The 16,288-nt window shown below is 52.5% G+C and overlaps 2 protein-coding genes across 7 annotated transcripts in view; one reads left to right on the top strand and one right to left on the bottom strand.

The window, feature by feature from the left end:
* The window catches only part of NUP160 (nucleoporin 160), a 26,907-nt gene extending 11,279 nt beyond the window's left edge, over positions 1–15,628 (bottom strand). For all 5 annotated transcript variants that reach the window (XR_010743766.1, XM_066320698.1, XM_066320700.1 and 2 more), the window contains exons 1-20: positions 14,084–15,628; positions 13,747–13,957; positions 12,579–12,801; positions 12,416–12,494; positions 11,332–11,446; positions 10,500–10,658; positions 9,537–9,614; positions 8,896–8,993; positions 8,213–8,297; positions 7,911–7,979; positions 7,186–7,269; positions 6,593–6,763; positions 6,408–6,507; positions 5,139–5,304; positions 4,476–4,591; positions 4,209–4,369; positions 2,970–3,103; positions 2,629–2,699; positions 1,013–1,172; positions 488–557 (exon numbers count right to left, since the gene is read on the bottom strand). Coding sequence is in view for 4 of the 5 variants with exons in the window: in XM_066320698.1 (XP_066176795.1) it covers positions 488–557; positions 1,013–1,172; positions 2,629–2,699; positions 2,970–3,103; positions 4,209–4,369; positions 4,476–4,591; positions 5,139–5,304; positions 6,408–6,507; positions 6,593–6,763; positions 7,186–7,269; positions 7,911–7,979; positions 8,213–8,297; positions 8,896–8,993; positions 9,537–9,614; positions 10,500–10,658; positions 11,332–11,446; positions 12,416–12,494; positions 12,579–12,801; positions 13,747–13,957; positions 14,084–14,286 (2,553 nt within the window). In the remaining variant the exon portion in view is untranslated. The remainder of the gene's footprint in view (positions 1–487; positions 558–1,012; positions 1,173–2,628; positions 2,700–2,969; positions 3,104–4,208; positions 4,370–4,475; positions 4,592–5,138; positions 5,305–6,407; positions 6,508–6,592; positions 6,764–7,185; positions 7,270–7,910; positions 7,980–8,212; positions 8,298–8,895; positions 8,994–9,536; positions 9,615–10,499; positions 10,659–11,331; positions 11,447–12,415; positions 12,495–12,578; positions 12,802–13,746; positions 13,958–14,083) is intronic.
* The window catches only part of PLEKHG3 (pleckstrin homology and RhoGEF domain containing G3), an 8,394-nt gene continuing 7,733 nt past the window's right edge, over positions 15,628–16,288 (top strand). The window contains exon 1 of one of the 2 annotated variants that reach the window (XM_066320701.1): positions 15,628–15,845. The gene's annotated coding sequence lies outside the window, so the exon portion shown is untranslated. The remainder of the gene's footprint in view (positions 15,846–16,288) is intronic. The other variant, XM_066320702.1, reaches the window with a different exon arrangement.

The raw sequence follows: 16,288 nt of genomic DNA, 5'->3' as shown, positions 1-16,288 counted from the left end.
ATTACCCCATGGCAGGGGAGTGGAATGAGATGAGCTTTAAGGTCCTTTCCAACCCAAACTGTTCTGGGATTCCACAATCTTAAATCACTCCCCATCAAACACTCTGTAGCCTTGTCTCAGCTCAGAAAGCAGTGATTAGGGGTGGTGGATTTTAACTAAAACAGGGGAGATTTACACTGGATATGGGGAAGAAACTTTTCCCCGAGAGGGTGGGGACACCCTGGCAAGGGCTGCCCACAGAAGCTGTGGCTGCCCCATCCCTGGCAGCGTCCAAGGCTAGGTTGGACAGGGCTTGGAGCAACCTGGAATAGTGGAAGGTGTTCCTGACCATGGCAGGGGGTGGAACTGAATGAGCTCTGAAGTCCCTTCCAACCCCAACCATTCCAGGATTTCATGACTAGGGGAAAGCAGAAGTCCAGTACTTTGAAAGACTTTGTTTTGGCGAGTTTTCCAGCACCTGTGAAAAGGGCTGGCATGATGCACTCACCTGGAGCTGGGTGTACTGACAGCTTCCCATCAGGCACTCTGGGAAGAGGAAGCTGGGATTGCTGGGCCATCTGAGCAGAGGTTAAGGAATAAGCACAGGAGAATCCAGTCTGGAGAGCTTGGAGAACTAGTCTGGAAGCCAACATGCTCCACTTTCAGGGGGAAAGGAGAGAAGATTAAACTGCTCTTTATACAAATCATTATTGTGTAATAAGATTTACTCATATTAAAACAAAATCACCAGTACATCTAATCCCCAACTCCTGTTACCCTTCCAAATCCCCCAGCATCCTGCCCCACCAAGTCAAGTAGTGAAAGCTCAGGAGCTTACAGTCAAAAACTCAAATCCTTTATCGTGCATTCAAACAGGATGAAATCTGTGAAATCTTAAAATACCCACAAATCCCGTTAATGCCAACAACCTCACTGCTTCAGGAGGCTTGCCTTGGAAATTTGGGAGTGGAAAACTGATTTTCCACCTGAAACTGAGGCGGCTCAGTGGCAATAGATTCACAGCCAAGGATACAGGAGAGGCAGAAAATCAGCCACTATTGAGGTGATAAGGTGGGGCCAGTTCAAACTTGTCTCAGCCAAAGAGGTGTTTGGTTGCAGGAACAGTCGGGATATGATGTGTTTTCTGGCCACTTCCTGAAAGAAGAGCTCCACAATTGTTTGAGGGCCGGACACTAGAAGTACAAGTTAAAGGAACAGTGAGCAAAGAGCCTGCAGCAGAGATCCCAGGTTTTCCACCCTGTCCTGTGCTCATCAGCCCAAACAGCACAGATTAAGTCAGGGCAAACCAAAAGCATGTTCTCCACTCCAACTTGTTGGTTTTGGATTTCTCCTGCTGTCTGGTTAAGTCAGAGGGAGAAGCAGGAGATCAAAGTGCCCCATCTTCAGTGTTTATTAACCACAGCTCAATTAAAACACACAAAAAAGGGCTCTGCTCCCTCTCCGCTTGTTATTCCCAGCCCAGCTGCAGCTTTCCATCATGACAGGGCTGAGGGAGTGCTGAGCTGGCTGTTCATTCCTTCCCTCCTCATTCCAGCACCCCCAAAATCCCCCCTTACTGTTCCCAACGCCTCTCCCTGAGCTGCCACCTCCTTCCCTATGTTTCACATATTTTCCCCCAAAGAACAGTGGCCAAACAGGACTTTCCTCACGAGCCAGCCAAGAAATAACCCACGACACCGGCACACACAAAGGAGGTTTTCAACTTCCCTGACATTTCCAGCTGCCTCCTGCACCCAGACTCTCCATCAGGGAGAGATCAGGCTCTGAGGATCACCAGTGTCAGAAAGTGGAGAAAGCTCTTTCCCAGCTCACACGTGGCACTGCTGTCTGTTTGTCCCAGATTTCCCCAGCTCCCTCTGAAGTATCTCAGCCTCCAAGTGCTGACTAGTCACAGCAGGTTCTTACCTGCATGTTTCCCTCCCATCCCTGTTCACCTCCTCCCTCTGGAACCACTTCAAGGCCCACATTTCCCTAATTAAGCTGCCATATATTCTCCCAATAAAAATTAACCCAAAAGTTACATCTTTGCAGCAAAACTTAAAAAATATGAACCAAATATCAGCTGCAATGTTCTGGGAAGGTACTTCCACATTTTTGAGCATGTTTTGAGCAAGTACTTCTACATTTTCATGCTTCCCTGAGCTGCTGCACGTGGTTGCTGTAGGGAAAAGGCTGGAGAACAGGACAGGTTGGATGGAGCAGGTTGCTCTAAGACACTCCAGCTGGAGGAAGGTCCCTGCCACGGCAGGGAGTGGAACTGGATGAGCTTTAAGGTCCTTCCAACCCAAGCCATTCCAGGATTATGTGACAGACCTGGTCTAAGCTACTACAGCCACCATAAAGTACATGAGGGGTAAGTCTGGCTGATTATTCTGCCAGGGTCAAAATAAAAAATTTCTGGCTGAGTGAGGCATTACCATCCTTCTCAGGCTGAGAGTAAAATCTGAGTTCAATGCTCCAAGAGCCTTTGTTGGTTGTTTTGGTTTTTTTTTGTGGACAGCCTGACAAACATCCCCAGTTAAATCAGGGTCATTCAACCACACAGTCCATTAGCTCCCTGCATAAAGCACTTCCCTCAGGTGGCTTAAATAGCACAAAGGGAGAGTTGATGATCCATGGACACCTTACCCAGTTTGTGTGGTGTCAGAGCCGTGGTGTCTGCTAACTCCAACACGGAGAGATGCTGCAGATTAGATTCCCTAGGGAAGAAAGGAGCCATCAGTGAAGAGACAACAAAACGCCTCCCGCTTTAATTGTGCTCATTGTTCAACTCCCACGGAGCACAGAACAGCAAGGCCTGGCAGGGCAGATTTAGCACAAGGCAGAGTCAGCTCAGAACATGGAAGGCAAAAAACCCTCCCCAGTGCTCCTGGAGTGATACTCCCACAGCAACTGCCTGCTTTCCACACCAGGAAGGGCATTTCAGGTGGATTAAGGAGGAATCAAAGCCAGGCCAGGTAGAGACTTACAGCGTGTCCACAGGAACATCAGAGGCCAGGCACTGGCTTGCCCACCGGATCAGGAAGTAAGACAGGAGCAGGGGAGACGTGCGGTGCAGCAAGTCCTGCTGGGACTGGAAGAGCTGTCCCCCTCCCAAAACCATCTGCAAGGAAAGCACAGAGCTTGGAACACTTGGAGGAACAGCAGGACGAGGGCAACCAGAGAGGTTTGTATCAGACCCAGCTCATCCTTTCTGCAAACACCAAGGTGCTCAACAGCCTGGCAGGAACTCAGCCCTCCGAGGGAACTAGCAGGACTCTTGTCCCACCTCTGGAATTGTTCAAGGACAAATTGGAAAGTGTTTGGAGAAACCTAGCCTAGTGGAAAATGTCCCTACCCATGTCAGGGGCTTGGAATTAAACTGTCTTCAAGGTCTCTTCCAACCCAAAGCATTCCAGGATGGTTGCTCCTGACACTGAAATAATGGCTTTGCTGCAGAGATCACCACAAGCTCCAGCTCCAGCAAAGAGCATGAGTCATGGGAGATGAAAATCTGAGCTTTTGAAGGACACAGATACATTAAGGTGGGAAAGCAGCAGGTACATGTCTCATGGTCTGGAAGAGTCCAGCTCCAGAGGGCACCTTGCAATGCACCTTACATGCCATCAGAACAACCTTATCCAGGAAAAAGGGATTTATTTTTAACCAGGAAACTCCTTGCTATTTCTAAGTAAATAATATTGGTTTAAACAAGGCTGCCCTTTGTCTGGGGCCTTGTTCTGCATCCCTGTGTCCATCCAAAGCAGCAGCACCATGCCTCACACGGCCTCAGGCCTGATAGGACTGGCCCAGACCAGTCCATCCCACCACTCTAAACACAGCTACCGTGGTGGGGGCTGTTTGCTCTGGCTGAAGCAGCTTCCAAGGGGCTCAAACTGCAGCCTTGGAGTGTGCTGCCAGACAATGGAGCCGCCATCGGTGCTGGGAGAGGGACAGGGGATAGCTGGGAGAGCTGCATATGTGCTGATTCACACAGGAGGCTGGAATCCATGCCCTCCTCCCACAAATACAGCTTGGCTTCCTGCTTCCTGGATGTTGAGGAATAAAGGGAATTAGACTGCTTTGCTTAGGAAGACAAAAGCAGCTGGAGGAGAGAACAGGACCTTCCCAAGCCTCGGGCTATTCCAACAGCCTTGTGGGAAGAGACAGAGCTCCGCCCTGCACCACCAGCATTCCCAAGTCCCAGGAGCGCCGGGGGCTGTACTCACGGGATCTCCGAGGCGCAGCAGGAGCTGCTGGAGGATGAGTAGGTCCCGGCAGAGGAGGAAGCGGACGGTGCAGATCTTGGCCACCCCTCCGCACACCACGTGCGCCGCGGTGCCGCTGCCAAACAGCTGGGACAGGCTCATGCGCAGCGCCAGGTGAGGAGCTGCAGGGAAAACCGCCCAGGTGAGGCAGGAGCCACAAAGGCAGGGAAAATTCCCAGGATAAGGACACTTCCTAGCGTTTCTGAGAAGCTGGTGAAGAGCTTTCACCTCTGTCCATGTCAGCATCTGTCTCGTAATCCATCTCTCGGATGAGCAATCCAATGGCATGGATGGGGTTCCTGATCTCCTGCAGTTTGCTGTGGATATCCTCCATCACATTTTCCCTGCAAAATCAAAGAGATCTCCATCATCATGAAAGGCAACCTGAGGTTCCAACTGAAGAGGGCTCCCTTACACTCTTTTACAGTGAGGATCAGTATCTGATCAGCCTGGACATTCCTAACTGGAATCCTTGGCTAGCTTGTCAGTTTTATTACAGCGCCTGCAGCGACCAGTCTATTTATTCCACTCCCTCGGGCTACCAGGAAATAACAGCCAGATAGCTGGCATTCCACAAGGAAATTTCCATTTCAGATTATCACCGGAACCACACAAGACTACAGGTTTGACAAAGGCTCTGACCTCTCCCTACTGTCTTCAGGCACTTCTTTCCACACCTAACAGGAATTTGTACCTCTTGTGCTGTCCAGGTTGTAGATGGAAGACCCTGGTAACGACACCAAGCCACAGTCCCTATCCCTGGAAAAGTCTCCTGCAGAACAGGGCAAGGAGCCCACACACCTCAAATGCCCTTGAATGTTAAGCAAGGTCAGTTCTGGACAATCCCAGCTCAGCCACCCTGAGAAGCTTCTGGAAAACACATCTCCTTACGTGTCATTAGCTATCAAGTCCTCCAGGATCTGCTCTGCAGCCTTTTCTGGAGGCTGGAGGCGGGAGCAAGCCATTTCCATGATGAATGCCATTTCCATGGAAATTGATTCTCCGATCAGGCGAAGGCACTGGACAAGACAGACAACATCACGAGACATCTCCAAATCTGCAATGAAAGAATCTAACTGTGTATTTTCCAAGAGATTTTCAAGGGAAGGTGGAAGACCATGCAAAAGCCAGTTAGTTCAGCTCCTATCACCAGTAACAGCAGACTGGTCCCAGTTCCCTGCACCAAACCTTCCCCAATAACAATGAGGCTAAATTTAAGCTCAGGAGTTGACAAAGGAAAGATTTGGGCTTTATTATTTGGAAAATAAAAAAATGATGCAACAATAAAAAAATGAAATTCCATCCAAGGGATCTTCTCCAGCCACAGGTTGAAAGAAATAATTAGTGCAAAAAAATATATCCTGGAAAAAATAGCTCAGGTTGGCTCTGCAATCCTTTATGGGTGAGATTTTAAATTAAATCCCATTTTTTGAGACTGTGACTGTTTAAAACAGTCAGGGCAGGAACTGAATCCAGCCCAGACCCAAATCCAGCCCAGACCTCCAGCTTTCCCTCTGCTCCACAAAAAGCTCAACCCAACAGATGACGATCCTGCTCTATAAAAATATATAAAAATCACTCAAGCATGAAAGTGGAACTTAGGTAACATTTTCCATTGCCTTTTTCTTAGTGAAACGGCATTCCAGGGCCAGCAAAGCAGAGAGGGCACTGTGGTGACAACATTAATGACATGTTTTCCATACTCTGGCATTCACTTTCCCGAGACAAGGAACAGCACGGCCCCTCTCCGCAGCTGATGTGAAAACATCTCATAAATCCTGGAATGGTTTGGGTTGCAATGGACCTTAAAGCCCATCCAGTCCCACCCCCTGCCATGGGCAGGGACACTTTCCCCTATCCCAGATTGCTCCAAGCCCTGTCCAGCCTGGCACTAGACACTTGCAAGGATGAGGCTGCCACAGCTTCTCTGGGCACCAGTGCCAGGGCATCCCCACCCTCACAGGGAAGAATTTCATCCAACCCAAACAACTCCATGATTCTATTGGCAGCCTTGAAACAATTTTCTAATTGCTGGTGATGGCAAGTTTCACAAAATAAGGATCCCTGCAAAGCCAAAATAAAACTATCTCCATGCAACTGTGGATCAGGAGGTCTTCAAGGGATCTCCGACAGGAGGGAAGAAACTCCATGTATTCTCACCTTCAAAGATGGCAGCATCATCCTCAGTCAGGAGGTGCTCGTTGGAGAGGAGATAGAGATGATCAACCAAGGAGCACGGCACGAGGAAGGACATGGAGCCCTGAAAGGTGAGGAGAAAGTCCTTGAGCTTCCCAAATCCTTGGGAAGAAACTTGTTCAGGGAATCTCACCACCACCCAGCCTCACCTTCTTTAGCAGGCACACCATGCTGGTGTAGGGGTTCACGTGCAAGGCCAGGGGCCGGGAAAGAGCTTCCTGGTACTGCAGGCAGCAGGCATAGAACTTAGACCAGAATTCCACCTGCAGCTGCCAAAACTCCTCTGGGGAGCACTCATATTCCGTCACACTGCCCTGGAACTGGTGGGGGCAAAACAAGGCCATCAAGAACAGAAGAGTGAAGTAAGAACAGAACAAAACAAATGAAATTCAGACCCAAAAAGAACACAAGGATCTCTCAGGTAGGTCCCCTAATAACTGTTATTTGGATTATTTGGAAGATAAATCCCTCTACTTTGGATTCTCTTCTCTCTGCATGGTGGTGGTCTGGGCACTGCATGACCAAAGTGCACACAGGGAACTGACACAGAACAACCAGGATTCCAAAACCCTAAGAGGGAAAGGAAATCCCAGGAAGCAAGGAAAAGGACTTGTACTTTTAGAAAAGTTACATCATTCCCTTCGGAGAAATAAAGGATAAACCGAGGTGTGGGGTCACTTGGCACCCAAAACATCATGACACCGTGTACATCACAACATCCTGGAAGGAAAATCCATCTCACCTCGTTTTCCACAGCTAAGGTGACCTCTTTCCTTAACTCATCCCACGTCAGATCCATGTGCCTCTCAGTTCCTTGAGAAAAGATCTGCAAAGCAGCACAGGAAACTTGGATTCTAAGGCAAAATAAAAAGTCTCACCAAGGGATCAAGCAGCACTGAGTGAGGTAAAGCAGGACATGAGCATCAGCCAGCACTTTGTGGGATGGAAGTGTTAAAAGAAAGGGCTCAATGCTAAATTTGGGATACATGGATGTGTGGCAGTGTGCAGACAGCACACCTCAAGAGATTTAAAATCCATGTGATGCGGCACTTGGGTACATGGGTTAGTGGTGGTCTTGGCAGTGCTGGAGGGAACCTTCAGATTCCACCACCTCAGAGAGCTTTTCTGACCTTAGTAATTCCATGATTCCATGACATATCCTGACTAACAGCACCACAATGGGGCGCTGAGTCCCCATTCTCCTGGCTAAACTAGCAGGAATGAAAAACAAGCTCAGCAACTTGCCGTGTTATCCAAGGGGAAAAAAACAACATTATCTGTATTCCAGGTTCCACTTCTGGCTGCAGGCACACAGCAGCTGCAGCGCAGCCCAGCAGCCACCAACTCACTCCAGGGACTCCCCATGAAAACATTCCTTGGCAAGAGCTCCAAGGAATCCTGCTGCCTTACATTTAAAAGGCCAGGAAGAGGATGAACAGAGAGCATCCCAAATTCCCTCTCACTCACCTGCAAAGCCTTCTGGATAGCTGCATTACTGAACCTGCCTGGCATGAAGATATATTCCAAGTAAATTTCCTGCAAAAAAGATCATGACTTAAGGAAGCTCAAGGATGAGGAGAACTTTTAAGCTGCTGTTTCTGGTCTTTCCTCCCATTCTCAAGGTCACCCCCTACATCTGTGTTCCTGTCCACACCCTGCTCCAACCTGGGATGAAAAATGGCTTCCTGCACGCTCCTGACTTGATTTATTCACATTTTCTCTCCTGAGTGACCTCATTATTTTTTGGTGCTGTTCTACAGCTGGCTCACCCTGGGGTCCTGATCCTGTCGGACCGTCACCTCCTCCTCAGGGAGTGGCTGCACAAATACTTGGTTCCACTGGCCTGCAACGTTCCTGGAAGGAAACAAACCTGGAATCAGCTTGGCATCCACCTGGACCAAACCTCTGGCTTTTATCAGCGAAAACAGCCCTCTGGGTGTGGAAACAACAGGAGGTTTGTGCAGTGACAAGGGACAGATTTTGGCAGGAGAGGTTAACTGTGGCATTTCTAGCCATAAACTGATGGAACAGGTAGGAATCCTTCATCTAAATCAACATTCTCCCCATCCCACAAGCTCACAAGCAACTCTCAAGACTGCCCAGTAGCTTCTTCTCCTAAAATTTGCACATCCACAGCATTTTTCATCCACTGTTCAACTCCCTGGCTCTGCACCAACCCATCCTCTCAGCTTTATATTCAGGGATGATCCTATTCCATCACCATCTCCCCAAAACATGCTTTTTGCTGGAAGGGACCATCTGGCTGTTTTGAAGGAGCTGTGGGGATGCACAGCGCTCCCTCTGCCACCCTCAAACTCCACTTTCAGCAGTCCTGCTGCCTGGATTTTTTACATTTTTCCATGTTCCAGCAGCTTGAGTATAAATCTCTAAGGTGAGGAGCTCTGTCAGGGTTTTCCTGCAGTTATCCCAGTGACCCATGCCCAAAACTCACTGCTCAAAGTTGATATATTTCACAACAGTTTGGTTCTCCTCGTTGTGCCACAGTGCCCAGATCTCAGCTGAGGTTAAGGCAAAGTCTACCAGAGTCTCCTAGGAAAAAGGAAAAGAAACAATTTCCCTTCTTATCCCCAGATTAGAGTAGAGCAGAGAAAGGTGGGTACTTAACAACAGCAAAACATTCCCTTGTTCAATTTAACAGGCTTTGGGAATTGTTCAGCCTGGAAAAGAGAAGGCTTTGAGGTAAACTGACTGCCCCTTACAGTACCTGAAGAAAACCTCCAGGAAAGATGGGGAAGGACTTTGCACAAGGGCAAAGTGGAGTGACAAGGCAAGGGGGAATGGCTCTAAACTGAAAAAGGAGATTCAAATGGGATATTGGGAAGCAATTGTTCCCTCTGAGGGTGCTGAGGTTACCCAGAGAAGCTGTGGCTGCCCCATCCCTGAAAGTGTTCAAGGCCAGGTTGGACAGAGCTTGGAGCAACCTGGGATAGTGGAAGGTATCTCTGCCCATGGCACGGGATTGGAACAAGATGAGCTTTAAGGGGCTCCTTCCAACCCAACCATTCTGTGCCTCTATGATTTAAATCCCAAAATCCAGGCCTCTCCCTCCTGGGGGCCAGGCCCAGCTCTCACCTGTGAGGAGAACAGGGAGGAGATGTGGTCAAGGCTGTAGCGGTTGCTCTCAGTGCTCACCAGCTGGAAGACACAAAACTACAAACACACCTCATAAATAATTTTCTGAAGGATTAAACCAACACATCTCAGGGAATCTCATCATTCCAGCCCATCTCCCTGCCTGGTGCTAGGGGTAACAGAATGCAGAGGACAAGAGGGGTGAGCTGAGCACACCACTGGACCCTCTGCACAGACATCCTGGCTTCACCCTTCTCCCCAAGGACACTCATCCCTGCCTGGACCTGAAGGACTCCCAGGTCTTTCCAAACACTAAACCTGAAGAACTGTAAGACCATCACACCTGGAACTGCCAGTGACCACAAGATGTGGGAAATGAAGAAAACTAAGGTGGGAAAGCCCCAGCTCCTCAGCTGCAGGCTCAGCTCTGCATGTTCTTCCCAGAGCAGAGCACAGCACTCGTGGGACAGCAGGACTCATGTTACACACTCTTGTTCTGTGTGAGAATTCCCTGGAGAAAGGGATAAGCTGTCCAACAGATGAGCCTGGTTTGTGTTGTCATTCTCCTCTTGCTAAATTTATCATTCTCCACAAAAAGTTCTCCCCAAGTTGCAGAAGCATCCACACACTCCCAGGAGCCTGGAGTAAACACACCCTCAGCATTTCCATGCTTTTAGCTCCTTTTGGACCTTTCCTTTTCCCACGGCACATCCAGGCTTTCGGAGCAGGAGGTAAACAAGTGAACTGGCCCTCTCTGATCAGCTTAGTCACACAGGGAATTCTACTCCCAGGGCTCGGGCACACACATCCCGCAATGCTGTGAGGGCAAAAATGTTTATTTAGAAAGCACTGATCCCTCCAGAGGGACACATGTGAAACTTTTCCCTATTTCTTGTGTTCCAAACCCAAGTCCTAGGGGCATGACTCCTCTTCCCACAGCCTGAAGAGCCCGTGGCTCCATACCTGCCCTCTCTTGGGAGCGTGCATGTAGACTCCCAGGTAGAGGCCCAGGGACTGGGAGAAGGCCAGGCGCAGGCGGTGCCCGGTGCCGGCCGCCAGCCGCAGGTCCCTGCTGACCGGCATGAATTCCAGCAGATCCGCCACCATCAGGCACATCTGATCCTGCAAACAACAAAAGCACCAGGAGGGCGGCTTAGGAAACACTCTGGATTGAGAAATTGTCCGTCTCCCTCCTCTTCTTTCCCTTCCAGACAACATCTGCCTGGAGTTTTCCAAATCAGATGTTAATTAAGGCTCCATACATTTACCTGAACCACTCCTTGCCTTATCCCAGCTCACCTGGGCCCTCTTCCCACCAATCCCACAGGCTGCCAGAGCCCAAGCATGTCGGATAAAGCTTCCCCTCCCTCCCACGGCACATTCCAGTGCTACTGAGCCGTGAAAGCACTGTGCTGCTCCATTAGCTCCGGCACTCAATATCTGGAGCAAGAGGCTTTTATTAACTTCTTGTTGACAAAGACACTTTCATTACTGCTGAAAGCAGGAGAAAATCCATTTGGGATGGCTCTTTGGGCCTCAAAGCGCTCCTGCCCGCCTTCCCAAATGCTCCAGTAGGTCTGGAAACAACCCTTATCCCAGGAATGAAGCTGGGCAGGAAACCCCTCACTCCACAGACACTGCTACAAACACACACCATGACTGTTTTCACATATTGTCCCAAATCCCAGCATGGAGAAGCCACAGCCACAATTTAATGGGAGACAGACCCATTCCGAGCAGTCACCCACGATTCCTTGGGCTTCATTTTGCTTGCCCAAACCCAGGTTCTGCTCACCTTGTAGGACCACATCCGGAGCTTATGGTCCTGGCAGAGAGCAAAGAGGAAGGCGTCATGATCCAGGCAGTGCACGGAGAGGCTGACGGGAACATCCGAGGGGCCGCCATCACCTCTGGAAAACCAGAGGTTACATCAATACCTTCAAAGAAAATTCTCCATCCCTAGAAGTGTCCAAACCCATCCCGGACACTTGTCTAGGGAAGGTGTCCCTGCCCTAGGCAGGAGGTGGGACGGAATGAGCTTTAATGCCCCTTCCAACTCTAAGCATTCCAGGATTTTATTATTCTAAAATCATGGCAGTGGGGTTCCACCATCATGCTTAAATCCAAATAAACCAGTGGATGAGATCAGAAGAGAGGAATGTTTCAGCATTCCACAGTGCAGAGGATCCCACCACACCACTGTCACCCAGTTCTTCACTCGCTCTGGTGGAACTGAAGCACATTCCCACTTCCCCATCCCCAGCCTGGTACTTGCAGAACACAGGTGAAGATTCCAGAGGGAAAAAAGGATCCAAGCAGCCCCCAGCATGGATCCTGACAGCCCCTGACAAGGATCCAAGAAGCCATGAGCAAGGATCCCGACAGCCTCCAGAAAGGATCCTGCCAGCCCCCAGGCAACAACCCCCAACGGTCAAAGTCACTCAGGGCATCAAGGGACTCACTCCCACTTCCAAGAAAAAGGCCCTAGGATTCAGCTGTGCACTCTAAAACACCCTAACAATCCCAATTACCACAGAGCATCCATGTGATCCCCATGTAACCTCTGCTCGTCAGGAACGTGCCTGGCTCCTCAGCACCAGGGCACAGTAATCCCTAATCCCTGCTGGCTGCAAGCCACATCCTGGGCAAATCCTTGGAGGTCAATTACTAGAGAACATATTCAAAGACACATGGAATCAGCAGGACCCTGCTAATCCAGCATTCCACTCCCAAGTTCCGTATTCTGATAGCTCCTATGACCTCGTTAACTTTTTTTGGGTGGAGTATTTATAGGTGCCTGTGTGACTCCAGCTAAAAATTCCAGGTGAGAGGATCCAAAAGCCGAAATTAGCTCCTTTTATGCGTCTCCAAGCATTCACCTGATGGCAGTTGGCATCCAGCCCGTGAGGAAACGCTGCACCACCGAGCTCTGCTTCAACTCCACGACAGAAACACTTCCTTCAAAAACAAAAAAGGAAAATCAGAAATGAAGATTAAACGAAATTCCAAGATGGCAGAGGGCTTGTAGCGCCCAATCCTTACCAGGAGCATCGGGAGGAGGCAGCTTAAGGACAAAGATCCCTCCTGAGGCAGAGGGAAGGGCAAAGAGAGCCTCCCCCTCGCTGCTCAGCCAGGCCGCAGAGGCCACAGAGTTGGGAGCCAGCCCTGGCACGCTGGGAATCACGTAGTAATTGGAGGGATCCCTGATGTGGATTTTGCTGATATCTGTAAACACAGACTGCACTTGGCTCTCCGTTATCAGCTCCTGGGAGGAAACAGAAGAAAACAGCCTCAAGTTGCGCCAGCAGAGGTTTAGGTTGGATATCAGGGAAAATTCCTTCATGGAAGGAGTTATCAGGCACTGGAACAGGTTCCAGTGGTGGAGTTCCCATCCCGTGTGGATGTGGTGCCTGGGGACATGGGTGGCCTTGGCAATGCTGGGGAATTGGCTGGACTCCACGATCCTAGAGGATTCCATAAAACATCAAATCTTGAGCACACGTATCTAAGGCACAGGAGAAAAAAACCGCCAGACACTGATGGAATGGCAACTGTCTCCTTGATAAAAAGGATTTATCCAGTAAAAAAATCTCTGGGATAGCTCAGAGAAAACCGCTGGTGACAAATCCCAGGACAAGCAGCTCTGCCACAGCACAGGGAAGGCTCTTCCCTTAGGAAAGCTCTCCTGAGCTCTATAAGCAGGAGAGAAGCTCTCCAAGAGGGGAGAGAATCCTGGTAAGAAGCAGGCACAAGAGGAAAACTCAGAGCAAATGGGGAGAATCACGGAATCCTGCAATGTTTCACTTGGAAGAGACCTGCAAAACCATCCAGTTCCAACCCACATCCATGGAAAGATGGCAAATGCCATACAAACCCTGCCTAGGATCCATCTGCCACATGAAATATAGATTCCAACCCTGACAAAACCAGCCTAGAGCCTTCTCAGCTAAGAAAAAAAAAGACAATCCAACCAGGAAGGGCTCTGGAAAGGCCAAGGCTCATTCCCAGCTGCAGCTCAACTCCAGTATCACCACAGTCCACATGACACAAGCTGGACACCAGGGCAAAAAAAACCCCCACGGCTAAGTTCCCCAAACCTCCTCTTTTCTTCTTGTTCCCGATGTATTTTGGGTCACCTGCCTCCTCCCAAGCCCTCCCTGTGGTGACGGGGTCGCCTGCCCCGGCCCCCGGCGGCATTCCCGACACTCACGCTGCGGTAGAGGCGGGCGGGGTGCGGGAGCAGCAGCCGGTGCACCGTCTGCGCCGTGAGCAGCAGCACCACCAGGTGACTCTGCACCTCGCACAGGTGGATGCCGCCCGGCAGGAACGGGCAGCCCTGGATCCGCAGCCGCACAGCGTTGTTCAGCAGGTTCACGTCCAGGGACTCCTCCACCAGCACCACCGTGTCCCCCGACGTGCTCCTGGGGAAACAGAGGGGCATACGTGAGGATGATCTGAGGGGCAGGAGGGTCTCAGAAGGGTGAGCAGAGAGAGGTGTGGATGACGAGGGTCTAAGCGAGGAAAGGCGGACGGGGGCGTGCACTCACCATCGCACCCAGCGATTCCTGGTGGCGGCCCCGAGCTGCGCGCTCTCTTGGTAGCAGAAGCCGCCGGCACTGTCGCTGTAGCGCCCGGCGGGGAGCGGGGAGATGCCGGGGGGTATGAACAGCAGCTCCTGCGGGGGTCGCGGAGGGGCCCGGCCGGCCGCGCTCAGCTCGAGGCAGCTCCGCGCCGCCAGAGCCGCCGCCATCTTGAGCCGCGGCGTTCCCGCCTCGGCCGCGCGGGGCACGACGGGAAGGGGAGGGAGCGGGCGCCCCCTGGCGGGCGGGAGGACGGGGCAAGAGGGGGCAGGGCGCCCCCTGGCGGGCGGGAGGACAGGGGGCAAGAGGCAGAGGAAGGGAGGAGAGGGCAGGGCGAGGGGCGGGAGGGTGGGGAGGGCATCTGGGGAGAGGGACCTGGGGTGGAGATGTGGGAAGGGGACTGTGGGGAGGAGAGAATGCAGAGAAGGTATGGGGAGCGGCTACAGGGAGAGGGGAAGAAGAAGAGCTACAGGGAGAGTGGATATGGAGAGAAAGTACAGGGAATTTGGGGAAAGGGTTTGAGGAGGGTCTATGAAATTTGGAGCAGGACACTTGGGGACAGGACAGGAGGTCTGGTTTAGTGGGAGCATGTTCCTGTAGCAGCACCCACCCTGTCAACTCCTGACACCCACCCATTCCCATACCTCATCCCGATGAAGCAGCCACAGCCGCCTTCCTGGACATGTCCAGCACACTGGACCCAGCCACCAGCAGAGCACATATTCCCATACCGGTGAGGGCAGTGGGAACTCCACCATCCTATGGATGCCACACATTCCCCACAATACCACACAGTGCCAGTGCCAGTGCTGGGCCTGGCCAGGCTCCCACTCTGCTCGGAACAATCCGGCCTTTGAGTGGGACCCAGTGCCAGCGGCATGAGGCGCCTGCCTGTAGAATGGGCCCATTCTGGTGGCAGGTGCCGTGAGGGGCCGGGGGCTCCAGCTGACACCCAGCTTTATCAGGGGGATTGAAGCCCCCTGTGTTGGGGGGGACTGGCACACAGTTGGGTTTGGGAGCACCATGGCAGTGCCAAGGCCATGCACCAGTCATGTAAGGGGCTGAGGTGGGATGGAGGCGCACTGGGACCAGGCCCCACCCGCGGGCACCCATCCTGCCTTGGCACCGAGAGGTGCCCTGGATCCAGCCCATGGCTGGCGGCAATGGGTGTCTATGTCCCGGTCTATGCCCCCTCGGGAAGGAATGGGGGGTGGATGTCCATGGCTGGGGCTGGGATTCCTTCGGGTGCCCACGTCCCCTGGAAAGGGACTCCACGCGTGACCCTCTGGCTGCGGGCTCCCGCCCACCGTGCTTGGTGCACCCCGGGACAGGATCAGTACCGTCGCGGGACCGTCTCGGGACGGTGCCAGACAGTACCGGGACCACGCCAGAAGCACGCCTAGTTCTGTACCGGAACAGTACCAGGAGCATGCCCGACCGTGCCGGGACAGTACCTGAACCATCTCTAGACCGTACCAGGACAGTACCTAGACCATACCTGGACTGTGCCGGGACCGTGTCAGGACCGGGCCGGGACCCGGACAGTACCGGACGGTGCCCCGCGGTCACGGCCGGGTTCGCTGCGTTAGTGCCCCGCTCCCATTCCCGGGAGTCCCCGTTCCCAGGGCCGGGCGGGGCGGCCGCTGTCCCCGCCCCAGGGCGCTCCCGCCGCTTCCTGCAGGCACGGCCGGGACGGGGCGGGTCGGGGCGGCGGCGGTAGCGGAGCGCGGTGAGTCCGGCCCGGGCGGGAACGGGGCACGGCCGTGGGGTCCACGGGAGGGGAGCTGGAGGTCCCCGCCGGGCGGGAAGGGGCGGTCCCGAGGGTCCCCGGCAGTGGGGGTCTCCCGGTGGGGCGGGATCCGGGGGTCCCGGTGCTACAGGAGCCGTCGCATCCCGGTGAAGCGGGAGTAGAGGGTCCCGGTGGAGTGGGAGTTGTTGCATCCCCGTGGAGTGGGATCCCTTGGGTCACGATGGGGCGGGAGCCGTTGCATTCCCGCGCGGCAGGATTTGTGGGTCCTGGTGGAGCAGGATGCGTGGGTCCTGGTGGGGCAGGAGCCGTTGCATCCCGGTGGAGCAGGATTCACGGGCCCTGGTTAGGCAGGCTTCGTGAGTCCACAGATGCCCGGAGTGAGGCAGGAGCTGCGGGTCCCCAGGAAATGGGAACCGGGGATA

Source organism: Sylvia atricapilla, chromosome 6, assembly GCF_009819655.1.
Source record: "Sylvia atricapilla isolate bSylAtr1 chromosome 6, bSylAtr1.pri, whole genome shotgun sequence".
In the NCBI taxonomy this organism is placed as follows: domain Eukaryota; kingdom Metazoa; phylum Chordata; class Aves; order Passeriformes; family Sylviidae; genus Sylvia; species Sylvia atricapilla.
This window is presented reverse-complemented; position numbering and strand designations above follow the sequence as displayed.